The sequence below is a fragment of the Haliotis asinina genome, chromosome 4, assembly GCF_037392515.1.
Source record: "Haliotis asinina isolate JCU_RB_2024 chromosome 4, JCU_Hal_asi_v2, whole genome shotgun sequence".
In the NCBI taxonomy this organism is placed as follows: domain Eukaryota; kingdom Metazoa; phylum Mollusca; class Gastropoda; order Lepetellida; family Haliotidae; genus Haliotis; species Haliotis asinina.
In genome coordinates this window covers 52,873,848-52,891,736 of record NC_090283.1, presented here as the reverse complement: position 1 = coordinate 52,891,736, position 17,889 = coordinate 52,873,848, and the positions used below count along the sequence as shown (strand labels likewise).

Sequence of the window (17,889 nt, the reverse complement as noted above, 5' to 3'; positions counted from 1 at the left end):
TTACATCACAGTTACGTGATTGCTGCTATGTCCAATATGGATTCTTCTCAGTCCTGTTCGAGATGACCAAGATACGACTGAGTCGAACCGATGATTACACGTTAGATGGTGTTTTTTTCGAATCCTCGGAGGGTATATCATCTTACACACAGAGAAGAGATTTTAGAGCTAAATTGAATGTGTTGCACTATAGAATGACAAAAACGAATTCTCGCTTCACATCCTGATGACTGACGTCCCACTAAATCGCTGCCTCAGCAAAACATTTAATACCGATGACTTCCGATAAATTTAGGTTTCGATTATTACACGCAGTGAACTGCGAATGGTCTTCAGTCGATTACAACAGACATCACCAATCAATAATACATCTGACCTTGCTTTTTTATTTCCTTAACGTATAATCATTCTACATTCACAAAATCTTTATCCATTAGTACAGCCTACTGGAGCACACAAACAGAGCTCGTACTTTGAAACAGTGGATTAGCTTTCTGGGTAATCGGGCGGTAATATTTCATGTACATCATTGATTCCGTTTTATTAACCATTGATTTTGTGATATAACATTCATTTGCTTCTTCATTAGGGACTAATTGTTAGCCCTCTCCATAACAAACCCTTGAACGCCGGTACCTTTACCATTCTAGCTGTTAAACTAATGTTTTAATTCCGTAGCTACCGCGGTTATCTCCCTTGAAACAACGAAAACGTTCAAATGTCGTGTTTTCATTTTTCATAGGAGTCGCTATCTCAAAGTTACGTAATAAACCCGATGTTGAAAATGCAGTTTGTATTCAAACATAAAAACGAACCGTAATAATATTATTTTGACTTAATTTACTTTTTTCAAAACTATCACACAAATTTGTATCACAGTGGTAATGCATTCAGACACATTTCACATCTCATTGTTTGTTTATTATTGTATTTTAAAATATGGTGGTATTATGCCCATGATTTTTAAAAGTCTTGTATTCGTGTTGACGTAACAAGTGTCATATTTTGTAAGAAGTGTCTTCTGAAAATAGTAATATAACACTGATAGAATAAATAGTATCCATGTTTTAATCCAGAGAACACATTGCAAATTTCCACTCCTCAACTCCTCTGCCTGTTTGCAGTTCAGAGCTGCTACCTCGGGTCACGTGGACCTATCTTAGGTAACGTCATAAAGCCTCGCTTTCGTCTCGCTTATAAAAGTTACTGACATCACTAAGTCCTCGCTTATAGAAACCACTCACGTCGTCACGTGATCGTTTGTCAGCCTCGTTTTCAAGTTCGTTGTCTTCTCTGACGTCCGTGCCCCGTTTGTAGAAGCTGCTAAGATCTTCGTTTGACCTCTTGTAGAACCGACTGAGGCCATTTGCCATCCTCTTGTAGAATGAGCTTAGATCTGCCGGACTCCGCTTGTAGAATCCGCTGACGTCATTAAGGCCACGTTTGTAGAAACCAGATAATTCGTCACGTGCTCTCTTATAAAAACTGCTGAGGTCGCTGTCTTCCCCACCACGCTTGTAGAAGCCCATTAAATCGTTCCTTGCGCGTTTGTAGAAGCTGCTCAGGTCATCACCATTTCTTTTGTAGAAACTGCTCATGTTGTTGTCGAGACCCCGTTTGTAGAAGCTGTTCACGTCGCTTAGTCCTCGTTTGTAGAAACTGCTCATTCCGTCATTAACACTTCGCTTGTAGAAGCTATTGAGGCCTTCATTGAGTCCCCGTTTATAGAATCCACTCACGTCATCTCGCGCTCTCTTATAGAAATTGCTCAGTCCGTCTCCCCGGGAACGCTTATAGAAGGAGCTGCTGTCCTGAAACCCACGCTTATAGAAACTGCTGAGGTCACCTCCAGGGGCACGCTTATAGAAACTGCTGAGGTCACCACCTGGAGCACGCTTATAGAAACTGCTGAGGTCACCACCTGGAGCACGCTTATAGAAACTGCTGAGGTCACCTCCAGGGGAGCGTTTGTAGAAGCTACTGAGATCGTTTTCAGGAGACCGCTTATAGAAGCTACTGATATGGTTCCTACCGCGTTTGTAGAAACTGCTGAGATCACCGCCAGGGGCACGCTTGTAGAAACTGCTGAGGTCACCTCCACGGGCACGTTTATAGAAACTGCTGAGGTCACCTCCACGGGCACGTTTATAGAAACTGCTGAGGTCACCTCCTGGGGCACGTTTATAGAAACTGCTGAGGTCACCTCCTGGAGCACGCTTATAGAAACTGCTGAGGTCACCTTCTGGAGAGCGCTTATAGAAACTGCTTAGGTCACCTCCTGGGGCACGTTTATAGAAACTGCTGAGGTCACCTCCTGGGGCACGCTTATAGAATCTGCTCAGGTCATCTCCTGGAGAGCGCTTATAGAAACTGCTGAGGTCACCTCCGGGAGCACGCTTGTAAAAACTGCTGACATCACCATCGACACCTCTTTTGTAGAAACTGCTTATTCCTTCATTTACTCCTCTCTTGTAGAAGCCACTGAGATCATCGCGACTCCGCTTGTAAAAGCTGCTTTGGCCATCATCCCGAGCTCGCTTATAGAAACTGCTTACGTGGTCCAAATCCCGTTTGTAGAAATTGCTCACATGTCGCATGGGGTCTCGTTTGTAAAAGCTGCTCATTCCGTTTTCTCTTGCTCGCTTGTAGAAGCTGCTTACGCCACGGTCCCTCTTATAGAAACTGCTCAAGCCGTTATAATGGCCTCGCTTGTAGAAGCTACTCAGTCCGCTTTGGATTGCTCGTTTGTAGAAGCTGCTCAGGCCATGGTCAAGTCCACGTTTGTAGTCTCTCATTTCAGTCGCGTCGGGTTCGCCTTCAGGCAGTGGAACATCCCCTGGAGAAAACACGGAGTAACACATTTAACATTTTGTCATCTTTATAAAGTACAAATGCATCTCTAAACCAGTAGGAAATTACAACAGATTCCTGGGTATTATAGAGGTTTGCTGTAAACTTCTTTAAGTAGCCTTTAGAAGTTGCTGTGATGAACAACGGTGAGAGTCCTATGGATCTGCAACGCCTTTACAATCAGTATGAGCTATGTTTCGGTGATTCTACTAACAAACTGCTTGATAATGGTGTTAGTAGCTACACAGAAACATCTTTCAGGAATCAATGTTAAAGAAGTTGTATATTTATAGAACTCTCCCCGTGGTGAATTTGCGACTATTCTCATTACCGCCTTACGTTTGGTGACAGAAAATTGAGAGTTACAAGGAAAAAGCAAACCGCTGTCGTCATGTGAGACAGAACAGGTTGATTCTACATTAAAACAATCGAAAAGCGGCTAAGCACTGATCGGTAATGTACGGTACTCTTTTAATCAGGTCAAGACAGAACTAGAGCTGCAACGATTCAGTTAGATTCATCGAAAATAGAATCGTACACCTTAATTTCGACTTTTGATAACCTTGATCACCATTCGATATTTGAATAACTGATTAAATCATTTCCACACATTTGACTTTTGAAGGTTTTGCTTTATTTATTTACTTTTACGATCGACGCTGACAACTACGGGATGTGTGAGAACATTCAAAATGAGATTGACATTTGAAACTTTTACCTTACCAACGCCTATGGAACTTGGCATGGAGACAAGAAAGTGATTGAGTTCGTAGTCAAATCTTGGATAAGGTTTACAATGTGATATGTTTTAATATACTATGAGACTTAATGATATCCGACGTTTTACCTAATGAAGAATCAAATCGAAAATGGTCGAATCGAGGGTGAAATATCATAAATCGAATCGAATCGATATCGGGGTGAATCGTGTCAGTCCTAGTCAAAACAAGGTATGGGAACATGTGATAAAGGTCAAACGCAGTACCATCACGGCACTCACGCATCACTGTCAAGGCACTATTTGAGCAACACGACATTTGGGTTTTGCATAACACTGTAGTCGGTCTATAAAGGCATTATCACGGTACTATTTCGACACCTCAGTGTTATCCTGACACTATCGCATTACTGTCACGACACTATTTACGCATCATGACATTGTGGTTTTGTACAACACTGTGGCGGGTCTATAGAGACACTATCACAGTACTATCTCAACACTGCCTCAGTATTATCCTGACACCATCTGGACGCTATCTTAGTATCAAGACATTATCTTAGCATAACACTGTAGTCGGTCTATAAAGGCACTATCAAGGTACTATCTCGACACCTCAGTACTAGCCTGACACCATCAGGACGCTATCTTAGTATCAAGACATTATCTTAGCATAACACTGTAGTCGGTCTATAAAGGCACTATCAAGGTACTATCTCGACACCCCAGTACTATCCTGACACTCGTATTACTACCTCGCTTCAGTTTCATTATCTAGGCAATATCTTTGTAGTATTACGAAAGTATTCTTGCACCGAATCTGTGCAGCCAGAAACACTTTCTTTTGAAAAGCACTGTATCCACGTGTTCTTCGCTAGCTTCATCGCGTGTTACCGAACCTTCTAAAAGAGTGGCAGTTAAACGTAGATGAAGATGACTGCGGATATAAGAAGATGAAGATGACTCATAATAACAACATAGTCACTCCCCTTCTGATGGATAAGGACATATCGGCACCATCGGTAAACGACAATCGGCACCTTCACATTCGGCAACATCGGGAGACATCTGTGTCACTCTTATGTAAGGGTACTCAATCAAACCAGATGGCCCCATTCCATATCATGTCTGGAGAGGAGAGAGTTTGAATCTACGCCGCTTTTAGCAACATTCCAGCATGATCGCGGAGGGGGACACCAGATATGGACTCCACACTTTGCACTTATGTGGGGAATTGAACCTGTGTCTTTGGCGTGACCAGCGAACGCTTTCATGCTTGCAGAATGACATAAGATCCCCGTAGTAACCAACAGCCGTTAACTCATCGCGGCTCCAAGCATAACTGGTCATCGCGCAACGAAAGTGTAAAAGACTTACTTCTTATCTATAAATAGTTCACAGAAGCAGTTCCCATTTTTCTGGCCGAGGCAGTTTGATAGCTGTACACGTTATTCGATCATCAATTCAATCATTATCATTTTCCTGCTCGCTCTTCAAATTACTACACCCATTCTCGAATGACTCACAGATTCAATTTTCACGCAGAAGGTTTTACTAAAACTAGTTCCTTTCGACTTATGGATGGGTGAGTGATTGAGTTCGGGTTTTACTCCGCTTTTAGCAATATTCCATAAATATCACGTCGGGGGACACCGTAAATGGATTTCACAAATTGTAACCATAAAGCGAATAGAACCTGGGTCTTCAGCATGACGCGCGAACGTTTGAACCACTTGGCTACTCCATCGTCCCTCTGTACTTAAAAACTTGACTTTAATTTGTTACCTGAGTCATTTGAGGACTACGGGATGAACGTTGTCTTCTATGGCGCTCGTAATATTCTGTTCCTAATTTCAAGCTTGGATTGTCTTCTGGCCATACATATGCATGGTTGCATATTATCGAATGATCGCATATTATCGTATGATCACACAATTATTATCGTATGATGGCATATTATGGAACGATCACATATTATCTCATCTCAACTACCCATGTCGAAAGAGGCGACTAACAGGATCCAGTGGTCTGGTTCGCGGAATGGTTTGCACGTCATCGTATCCCAATTGCGTATGTCGATGTTCATGCTGTCAAACACTAGATTAGCTAGTTTGTAATTTACAGGTACACCTGTACCTTTACTGGGTGTGGCTTAAAAGAGCAAACAACAAAACTTACTGTCGCACATCCGGGCATGCACGCCGACCTCGCCTTTGTCACCGCCAAAGTTCTCGTAGTCAACCAACACATAAGCCTCGCCTTGCAGAATACCAGACGTACATTGGCACAGAACCTGAGGAGAAGAACAATTAATAATGGGGTTACGCAGGTGCCGGTTTGAAGGGAAGACCATTATTCTCGTAATGACTTTCACAACTTTTGATTTATGGATTTTAGGCGCATTTTATGAGCAACAACTTTGGCAAACAATTTTATTGATTAGTCGTAAGTTAATTTTGTCAGCATTCACTAAATGGGATTCTCTCATTTTGTCGTATTAATTTATTGTAACAAAACATTTTCAACGACGGTTTTATTGGGGGTAAAACACACAGTAAACGTCATGTAACATTAGAAAATATGCATCATGAATTTAACTAAAGATAATTTATCTGTTAAGTTTTTCAATAGGGAAACTTTTAAGATAACGATCATTTGAACTGACATTAAAAGAAAACGCAAGTCATTTGAAGAAGACTTCTAACAATGCGGCAATAGGCATTTAGGAGAATCTGGTATTCAGCAGCCAGTGTATCCAAAGGATAGGTCACAGGATAAGAACTTGGTATATTTTGTGGGGTGTATGGACGGCAAGGGGTAGCCTAGTGGTTCAAACGCTCGGTTTTCAGACCGAAAACCCGAGTTCGATTTCTCACATGGGTACACTTTGCTGAAGCATATTTCGCACCGTAATGTTACTGGAATATTGCTGAATGCGGTGTATTAAATTCACTCACTCACTCAGTGTGACGTCAGGACAGATGTTTTGGTGAAGGGGTGGTAGAGTAGTCTGCAGGTCAAAGCGTTCGCTCGTCACGCCAAAGACCCGAGTTCGATTCTCACATGGGTACACTGGGAGAAGTTCATTTCTGGTTTTCCCCGCCGTGATGTTGCTGGAATGTTGCTAAAAGCGGCATAAAACCCAACTCACTCGCACATATGATGAAGAATCAGGATGCCGTTGTACATAGCCTTACGACTGGCGTAGCGTCAAGGTTGCTTAGAACAACCGCACCCGTACCGAATTTTCGATGGTTAAGCAATCATAATTAACAAAATGTTTGGGATGGTGCGAGGACATGATATCGCTGGTCAAACATAAGTAGAGCGAGATCAGGTAATATACGCATGTACGTAAATTCCCGTTGCCTTTGTTTACATTCCCGGTGAGTGAGTGAGTGAGTTTAGTTTGACGCCGCACTCAGTAATATTCCAGCTATGTGGCGGCGGTCTATAAATAATCGAGTCTGAGACCAGACAATCCAGTGACCAACAACATAGTCGCCTTTTATGGCAAGCATGGGTTGCTGAAGGCCTATTCTACTCCGGGACCTTCACGAATCTTACATTCCCCAAAGCAGCAATGGTCATTAAGGAAAACTTACTTAATTGTGGGGAACATTGCGTCTTACGGCTCCCTACACTTCCAAGACTACATTTGCCCACGCGCTGACCATGAGTTTCATCCATGTGACGAATACGATACGCCAACACCGTTTCAGTTGCCTCTTCCGTAAATTTAATGTCCAAATTCTACGTGCTGTTTCAAAGAATTCTCTTCGGGAAGTTTAAAAAGGCGGTGATAATTATGTTTTGATAAAACTCTAAACATTTCGAAAAACGCATGTGTCCGATTAAGATAATTTAACTGCCCTTTGCAGAAAACGTTAGTCGTGATTCGAATCAGGGATTTCTGAAAGTTCTTTAGAGATTTGAAAAAAATACCCAAAACATTTGGAATATCCAAACAAATATTAACCCTTCAGTTTTTGTCACATTGTTATCTTGAAGCTAATGAATATCTTAACCAATAGGTCTAGCATGCCACCATAACATTCATGAATATCAGGACCCAATGATCCATCGTGTATTGGAACCTAAAAGTTTTATCTCCGAAGGCGTTAATTATGTCGGTGACGTTTTTGCCGATACTTGGGTCGGCAATCTTAGATGATGGCGGAATGGCACGCATAAAAAGCCTCAATATGAAACTGTTTGTTTGTTTGTACGCCGCCATTACTTCACTTAGTTCGCTGGCCCGTGACTGCCGTCTTTTTGGTTGTAATGTTTTTAATGGTCATTTTTTTGTCGGCGAGATTTTTTTTCATTGTATCGTGTTTTCGTCTGATGTGACCTGTCAACATTACGTATCATTAGACGTCTATCTGTCAATGCAACTTTTTATGCAGCGTCTCTCAGCCAAAATGACTTAATATGTGGCCACTTTCTGCCAAAACGACTTTTGATAAGGCGTCTTTCTGTCAATACAATTTCTTATGGGGCGTCTTTCTGTCAATACAATTTCTTATGGGGCGTCTTTCTGTCAATACAATTTCTTATGGGGCGTCTTTCTGTCAATACAATTTCTTATGGGGCGTCTTTCTGTCAATACAATTTCTTATGGGGCGTCTTTCTGTCAATACAATTTCTTATGGGGCGTCTTTCTGTCAATGCAATTTCTTATGGGGCGTCTTTCTGTCAATGCAATTTCTTATGGGGCGTCTTTCTGTCAATACAATTTCTTATGGGGCGTCTTTCTGTCAATGCAATTTCTTATGGGGCGTCTTTCTGTCAATACAATTTCTTATGGGGCGTCTTTCTGTCAATACAATTTCTTATGGGGCGTCTTTCTGTCAATACAATTTCTTATGGGGCGTCTTTCTGTCAATAGCAACTACCATGTGGCGTCTCTCTGCCAAAGTGACTTTTCATGAGGCTGATGTTTGCCAGTACGACTTTTCTTGTGGCGTCTCTCTGTCAAAGACCTGTGAAGGTACGGGATAGAATAGGCCTTCAGTAACCCATGTTTGCCGTAAGAGGCGACCAACGGGATCGGGTGGTCAGGCTCGATGACTTGGTTGACACATGTCATTGGTTCCCAATTGCACAGATCGAAGCTCATGCAGTAGATCACTGGATTGTCTGGTCCAGACTCGATTATTTGCAGACCGCCGCCATATAGCTGACATGTTGCGAGGTGCGGCGTAAAACTAAAAGAACTCACTGTCAAAATGACTTTTTGTTATCTACTTTCTGCCAATACGATGTCCTTCTGATTCGAACACGTTCTAAGATGTTTGTTTTTCAATTCAGCTTCACATACGACCCCCTTCTTGAAACACTTTTTTAGCGTTTTTTCTTCTAACATGATCTATAATTAATTCTCTTTATCTTCAAAGTTCCATTCTGATGTGACTCACACTAGTTGGTTGCCGACTTTTCATTCCCTGGATCAGTTTACCCACAAGGAATAAGTCTTCCTCTAACAATATTTTGGAGGGATGAGATAGTCCCCCTGTGTGAATCCCTTCACTGAGAGGGTCAACTGCCAATGGGTTCAAATCTCCCCTCCTCCTGGATCTCACTAAAAAGGGCAGCGTCTATCATCTTACCTATATTGACTTACCTCCCACATCTAACTGACGTGCAGTGAAACGTGCTCGAACTACTATTTGTAGGGGTACGAAAGCCAATTTTACTCGCTCATTCTGTCTTGACTCTTTCATCACTAAATGTGTTTTCTATAAATATGTTGTTTTGCTAAGACCCGCGCGTCTGTCTTGATGAGTGTGTGGAGGGACTCTATTAACGCGACGGTAAGAACAGTCGTGAGAGGGTATTTATCTATCGTGTAAGGTTTGTAGGTGTCGCAGAACCTATGGTTTCAGTGAGGTCAACTGAGGCGGTATGTTTATCGCTTTATGATGCGATAATCCATATGCCGATTGCAGTACGTATTGTGTCTTTACCGACAGATCTGCAACTAGCATTTGGATTTCGTCAGCGAAATCACTTTCTTCCAGGACCTTAAATGTCGAACACCGCAATCGGTTTTTACCGAATACCGTAATTCCGATGAAAAACTATTTCAAACCCACATCAAACTTGAATATGGAATCATATTTAAAAGGCAAAAGGAACTCATTTGACCCTCTTTTGGCAAAACGTCAGTGTAATATCTTGATCTTTATATGGACTAAAATGACGCGAGAAATCAATCGTATCACATCTCTACCGATGAACATAAGAGTCTCCGTATATTTTAGGGAAAGAGCACATGCAATTTTGGCTAAAGCGTTCGCTCGTCACCCCTAAGATCCGGGTTCGATTCCCCTCGTGGATACAAAGTGTGAAATAGACTTCTGGCGCCCCCTGTCGTAATATTGCTGGAATATTGCTGAATGCGGCTTAAACCTTAAGTCACTCACTGTTTTCGAATAAGTAGACTTATCGCAATGTAACAAGTCCAATATTTGGGATTGCAATTTCCCACTTAGGTACAAGTTCTATTATCACAATGATTATGGTCTTTTTATACAGCGCCGAGATTCAGATAGATTTCTGATAGTCGCTTTGTTTCTCCCTTGTTCATAAGATGTCAGTCTTGGCAGGACTTCCTAGTATCAATTGCAACTCCTTGGGAACTATACAACTCCAGCTGCCACTAGGCGCAGAGAATTTATGTAAGATTTGGGTTGAGTCCCGTCTGAATTCGAACCCTCAGTCGAGTGTGGCGCCTAATCCGATTAAATGGGTTCGAACCCCAGATGATAATGAGCTCTAACGTGCACGAATCTGTACTTTATAGGGAAAGTTTAATCCCAGCGATACCATATGTTACATCTGACTTTCTGAACGCCATTGCGTATTCTTACCTCAGTGTAGTTTTTCTTGTCAAAGTTCTCTGCCTCGATAACAGTACGTGACGCTACCTCGTCATCGTGACACGGCGGGACATCTGACACGGGGCGACATAGTCCGTACCTGGAACAAAAGGACGTCATAGGATGACAAGGAGTGGAATGCATGATGTTGATTATTGCACACAATGTATACATGTATATATATTGCAAATGATTGTGTGACATCCCATGTTCCTATGCACCTATGCAAAATTCGACCACACACCTACAAATAAGTTTTCTGTCTGTTTTAAAAGTGGACGAGGTGTTTGTTTCATTATTACGTTAAATGCTGATTTTGCATTCGGCATTAATGTGTGAAAATTAAAGTTGAGATGACGTTTTAACGCATATGTATTTGCACAGCATGTAATTTTGTTGCGGCAGTTTAACCCAAACCCCTCAAATGAATGAATGAATGAATGAATGAATGAATGAATGAATGAATAAGTCGAAGTCGCTTGGATGTGAAGCCGATGTAAATATAACCCGAGTCGCAGAAAACGCCATGGACAACAATGGGAATTGGATGGAAATATTCTGTGTCTTAAGATTATGTCATGCGGGTTTCAACGCTCATGCTATTAGTCACTAGTTTGGTGTAGTCCCACGAACTGACTACTGACAGCTGGTGTGGTACAATTGGCTATTACTGACTTGTGTCCCCTCGGGTATGGATCGGTGCTCGTGATGTCGACCACTCGTTTTGTTGGTCAAGAATTAATATTACAGCGCCTGTCGGTATAATCTTCTATATTAAGCTGAGTGTGTGGTTCATTCACTTAGCGACTAACACATTCCAGATCCGCCCTAGAGCCATTGTTTACCTCTACGTTAGGCAATGCTATTTCCCATAATATAATGTAATTATTCGTCCATTCATTCAGCAGTGGCATTCCACTGTATCACTGTCCAAATATGCCTCTATGTTATCTGTGATTTAGAATGAGAGAGTGAATAAATCAGTGAATGAGTGAAGGTAAAACATACAGAATACGACTTGAAACATTTAAGTAAAATATGTGTCGTGAATTTAAGATATTTTATCTATCAATTGCGAAAATATAAGATAACGATCAGTTTAGTTTTACTATCGCTTGCAGGAAACGCCAGGTATCTAACAGGGCCTTCAACAATGCGGTAAAGAGCCGCTCTTAAAGGCCGCTGACGATGCTTGGTGTCGAACGTATTGAGAAAAATCTTTGGCTCTTTCCAGTGAGTTAGTGAGTGAGTGAGTGTAATCACCGATACCATCACCCATACAATCTTATCATGAAAGGAACTATCCACAAAGGCGTTGGAATCGAACTCGGATCGCCGGGCTGACGAGAAATACTTCAACCACTAAACCAACTCGTTCACTTCAGTTATAACAATTAACCGATACTTCTTCATTTATTAAACAAACACTTTTAGTTCTCTGAACCCCCACTAAAAAACCCATAACGATATTCAAATTTTACGATTTGATATCCTTTCAAAGTTTCCATTACGGAAATGTCTCAAAGCTTTCTACCGCACTAATGGCAGCAATTTGCCGAAAAGAACTCAACCCGACGTAATTTAGAAAATTCGCCCATTCAATACAACATTCCGGTCAAGTAAATTTTCATTAAGATTAAATAACGAATGTTGTAACAGATTTTAATCAGTTTTTTTTTATTCTTCATCTTACTAAATTTAATTCCAAATTGGGAGCCGTAAGGATGATAGCGTATCCGATAAAAAAAGTAATAGGATTACACACGCATCTGGCCAGGCGGGGAGAAGAAATATAACCTGTATTCGTGTGCCCAATCGTTCACTAACCACATGGAAAGTATTAATTTAAAATAGTTTGAAAACAATCTTAAACGCGTGAAAACAATTGCTTTATAGGGTATAAAAATCAAAGAACAATAGCCGAAGGCACCGGTTTCCCCTAGCAACCAGATTATTGGTTGGAATCAAGTCGGCTCCTTGGGATTGTAATATTGTTTTTAATAGGATCACTGCATGTTCACTCGCAACATTTATCAAAGCCAATCAGCCTACAATGCTTCAAAGCGATCTTCTTTGCTTGAGGTACAGCGCTGTTGTATGTGCTTTTGAAGAGCCCGGTGTCGTCTTGCCGTGTGACTGTTCAATTCAAAATTCAAACCTTCAGCGTCTTAATACAAATTTAAGTCAATTTCCGACGCACGGAGAAGCAACAAGTGCTAAGTCAGCAAGAGATTTGATGGAGTTGTCATTCTGGGGAAAAAGCCGAGAGCTTGTAGGAGGGTTGACAAGACGGCCTTAAGTCAGTCATAATGTCATCTTTGGAAGGGTCGTGGTTTGATTAGGTTTGAAACATCGTGATTGCTTCGTGTTTGTTCAGAAGGTCAAGCGTTTGAGGACTGATGGCTGAATTTAAGCAATTTCCTCCCTGTATTGCCATTCAAATCATAAGAGAAAGGGATTATAAAGGGAGATTGACATTTTATGCCAGTTAAACCGATCTTATTGAAAATCGGTGTGCACAAAAAATGAGACAGAGATGATCCGCGGCAGAGAGAATACGTACAATGAAATAAATGAGCTGGTCTTCTCGCCTATCAGTATTATATTCAATCCGCATTAAGTCTTATTCACGGTAGACTATTTTTTTTATCATAAAGTGTATGTGCGGCGTATTGGTTTAATACAATGCTGCTTTCATATGGGGGTGGAAAGTTAAGACCCTTAGCTGTTATCTTAAAGGAACAGAGGGTGAGAACTGGAAGTATGGGAATTATCTGAGGCTGGTTGTTTGTTTTGTTCTTTAACGTCACGCCCATAAGTAGTGGATAAAATAATTGTATCGGATTTTACGGCCGGGCAAACATAAGTGAGTCAGTCGTTGAGTTGGATTTTGTGCAGCAGCCGGTTTGGGAGACACCAGAAATGGGCTTCACACATTGTGTCCAAGTGGAGTGTCGAACTCAGGCCTTCGGGATGAAGAGTGAACATTTCAACCACAGACCTACCCCACAGCCTCTGGCACAAACGTGAGAAACATTACTGAAACATTACTGACAACAATACCGTTTTGAAAATAATGTCGTAAACAAAGCAGTGAGCCCCCTTTTAAAAAATCACCATTACACCATCGAATAATCATTTCGTGGTCAAAAAGGTGTACTCATTTGTTTGCCCTGCGGTGTGTGTGTTTCTTGTTCAACACCGCACTCAACAATATTCAAGCTGTATGACTGTCGCCTGTAAATAACCGGGTCAGGACTAGACAATCCAGTGATCAACAGCATGACTCAACTGGGATACGGTGACATGTGTCAACCAAGACAGCGAGCCTGACAATCATGCGTTACTGAAGACCAGTTCTAACCCGGTTCTCCACGGGTGAAATTATGTAAGGTCAGGTTGTCGGAGTCTGACAGTAGCCTGAAGGTTAAAGCATTCGCTCGACTCCTTGATTCGAATCCCAACTCGGTACAAAGACTCCCGGAATATTGCAAAATGTGGCGTAAGACTAAACTCCCTCGTACACGTGAGTGTGTGTTCCAGTGTGCTGGTTGGTCAGAGGCGGTGTGTGATAGTGCATATGCTTGATGCCCAGTCCGCATTGTGCTTAAGGATGGTGAGGTAGCCTTGGTGTTAAAGCGTTAGCCCGTCACGCCGAAGGACCGGGTTCCATTCCCAACATAGGTACAATGTTTGAAACCCATGTTTGCCATAAAAGGCGGCTATGTTTGTCGTAAGAGGCGACTAACGGGATCGGGTGGTCAGGCTCGCTGACTTGGTTGACACATGTCATCGGTTCCCAGTTGCGCAGATCGAAGCTCATGTTGTTGATCACTGGATTGTCTGGTCCAGACTCGATTATTTACAGACTGCCGCAATAAGGCTGGAATACTGCTGAGTGCGACGTAAAACTAAAAGAACTCACTGCCAAAATGACTTTTTGTTATCTACTTTCTGCCAATACGGTGTCCTTCTGATTCGAACACGTTCTAAGATAAGAATGAAGATTTTATGGATATCAACTTCTTTATGAGAGAACACAACGTTTCGGAGTTAATGCTTACTCCTTCATCAGGTGATTGAGAAAGGGATACAGAGGTGTATTTATATGTACAGGTAAAACAATAACAAAGTAACAAGTGGAATGAGTTAACGAAAGCTAGTATAAACAAGCACTGATAGGAAGCCGATAGTTAAGATAACAATGATGGAAGCCAACGGTAATGCATTACAGTTGATTGGATATGTTTACATAACATGATTGGGGATAAGGATGGAAGCCAATGGTGATACATTACGCATGATAGGATGATGTACATAACACACGATAGGGGGTGAGCATGTTTATATGAGGGTTGGTGATGTACAAACACAAGTATGTACTCGGGTAGATAGGCTATACATGAATTACATAGATAGAATGTACACAGGTAGATGAGATTAATTTATCAATAAGTCCCAGGCACTTGGTAGGTACACTCCTTGGTCGCGGTTGATGGCTGGTTTCTGTCTCCGGATCTCGATGGCCTCTTGCAGTTTCCTTTGGCGCCAGTTGTTGTTGTTGGTAGATAGTATCCTAGTGTCCTCCCATCGAATTGAGTGTTCAGGGTTCTTGAGAATATGTTGAGAGATGGCCGATTTCTGGTCGAGTTTCCTGACTGAGGTCTGATGTTCCTTCATTCTGGTGTTGATTGGTCTCAGCGTCCCTGAACACTCAATTCGATGGGAGGACACTAGGATACTATCTACCAACAACAACTGGCGCCAAAGGAAACTGCAAGAGGCCATCGAGATCCGGAGACAGAAACCAGCCATCAACCGCGACCAAGGAGTGTACCTACCAAGTGCCTGGGACTTATTGATAAATTAATCTCATCTACCTGTGTACATTCTATCTATGTAATTCATGTATAGCCTATCTACCCGAGTACATACTTGTGTTTGTACATCACCAACCCTCATATAAACATGCTCACCCCCTATCGTGTGTTATGTACATCATCCTATCATGCGTAATGTATCACCATTGGCTTCCATCCTTATCCCCAATCATGTTATGTAAACATATCCAATCAACTGTAATGCATTACCGTTGGCTTCCATCATTGTTATCTTAACTATCGGCTTCCTATCAGTGCTTGTTTATACTAGCTTTCGTTAACTCATTCCACTTGTTACTTTGTTATTGTTTTACCTGTACATATAAATACACCTCTGTATCCCTTTCTCAATCACCTGATGAAGGAGTAAGCATTAACTCCGAAACGTTGTGTTCTCTCATAAAGAAGTTGATATCCATAAAATCTTCATTCTTATGTATTTACACTTCTAAATGACATTCAAAGACTTGACGTTCTAAGATGTTTGTCTTCCAATTAGTCTTCCAAACTAAACTCGCCCACTCACAATCTGTGAGGCCCATTTCTGGTGCCCCCGCCGTGATATTGCTGGAATATTGCTAAAAAACGACCGAGAAACAAACTCATAGTCACTCACTCACTCGCTAGCTTTGTCGTTAGCCACCGTTGCATTGCACGACGTATTACCTTGCAGGTGTACAATTCACCATTACATTTTCAGCATCCGTTGCATGTCGTATGTTTATAAGCTTTTTTGATAGACGCAAAAGGTCAAATGGACTGGGCAACAGTTAAAAAAGCCCCTCCACTCTTTTGATTCATGCTGAATTCTCTGTGGTGCTAATAGTGCACGGTAAAATAAACACATCCTCCGTAAATATATGCATACATCTTTCGATGCTCCATCGAGCCCGATATATGAACACTTTTACTTCACAGACGTTTGATATTTGTGTCCGAGGAAGGTCATGCTAAAGGTTGATAAATGAAATATTCCGTGACATTTGTAAACTATATAGCGAATCCCCTACGGTACTGGCACGCTGCACAAGTGAATTTATCCTCTTCGTATTGGTTTGAAAACTCAATATGTCTATAGGAAACCTAATACATTTATATTTTCAAGATTCCTTCCGTGTAGGTATCACTAGAAACGGATCGATTGTGGAGGCGAGGACGGGCGAGACTGGTAGGTCAGACAGTGTTGACATGACAGGGAGGTGATTGTGTTGAGTGTTCTGACTATCAGGTGAAGAGCTTGTGTATCAGTTTGTATAAGTTAAATCGATAAACACTTTGGTATTTATACATACAGCCACGGACACACAGCCGCTCATACGTAGTGTGCATATACCTACGCCATTATACAAACGATCGCCCGCGCATACACACACACACACACACACACACACACACACACACACATACATACATACATACATACTATTGGTCACTGGATTGCATGGTCCAGTTCTCGTTTTTTACAGACAACCGCGGTATTGGTGGAATATTTATTGCTTAAACTAATATTACTCAATCAAACAAGAACTGTTCACATCTTGGTAAACTCAAAAAGGATCGCTCGGCAAGTGAGCGATTTTAGTTTTCCGCCGTGTTTCGCAATATTCTAGTAATACCTCTGCGGGGACTTCAGAAATGGGATTCATACATTGTACCCATATTGGGAGTCGAACCAGGATCTTCAGCGTGACGAGCGAATGCTTTAACCACTCGCCTAACCCACTGCCACACACTCAGCAGACATCCCATAACGAAGATGACTTGTACACGTTCCCTCGCTCCCCATGTCAGCGTCTGACAGCACACGCGCTGTGTTGTTGTCTTCATTAAGTCATCAATTATACAGAGGGGCGAAATGGACAACCGTGGGTCTCCTTACAACGAATAAACGGTCGGAGATGTGAGCATGTCTCACCAATTATTCTAACCAGCAGGAGTTAATTACCGTTAAGCCTTTGAGCCGGTGTTAGCTGCCAGTGACCATACAACTCCCTACGATTGAAGCAGGCAAGTTGTCTGTTCTGTGGCTGTTAATACGCTATGAATATGACAGTGTGAAGACACTTTGATGTTTTACAGATTTACGAGAAAACGCTTCAGCAAGGCACCGAAGCATCGCATGTTTGCGGGGGATATAAACAGCTTTCTATTTTATCATTGCAATGAGAAGCAGTTCGGCATGACGAGAGTTCCCGTAGTTGGACCAATAGTCAATAATCTTCCGACAATATCTGAAGGTTAGGCAGTCGTTGAGAGTTGCGTGTCGTCAGATCTGTTTTAACGTGTTTGATGTGTTGGTTCCGAAACAGAGGGAGATCTTTTAAAGACGATTGAACATAAGTGAAGAATTGTTTTTATGCTTTTCATTAATTAACAAATTGACATATTGCAGAAATAAAAGACATTCAAATTCCTATAACATCTGGCAGGTATTACAACCATCCTTTGAGAAGGTTTGTATCGGTGCCTTGATGCTTGAAATAAAACGTCAACGTATGTCAATAATTCGTATCCTTTCCTCATTAATGGAGTCCCAGGCTGAAGAAGACGCAGTCTA

At 41.7% G+C, this 17,889-nt stretch overlaps 1 protein-coding gene across 2 annotated transcripts in view; it reads right to left on the bottom strand.

The window, feature by feature from the left end:
• Window positions 1–1,047: 1,047 nt before the first annotated feature.
• The window catches only part of LOC137281667 (uncharacterized), an 87,156-nt gene continuing 70,314 nt past the window's right edge, over window positions 1,048–17,889 (bottom strand). The window contains exons 3-6 of one of the 2 annotated variants that reach the window (XM_067813055.1): window positions 10,444–10,552; window positions 5,747–5,861; window positions 2,168–2,836; window positions 1,048–2,131 (exon numbers count right to left, since the gene is read on the bottom strand). In XM_067813055.1, coding sequence (XP_067669156.1) covers window positions 1,170–2,131; window positions 2,168–2,836; window positions 5,747–5,861; window positions 10,444–10,552 — 1,855 coding nt within the window. In that variant the 3' untranslated portion in view covers window positions 1,048–1,169. Of the gene's footprint in view, window positions 2,837–5,746; window positions 5,862–10,443; window positions 10,553–17,889 lie in introns of both variants that reach the window. The other variant, XM_067813053.1, reaches the window with a different exon arrangement.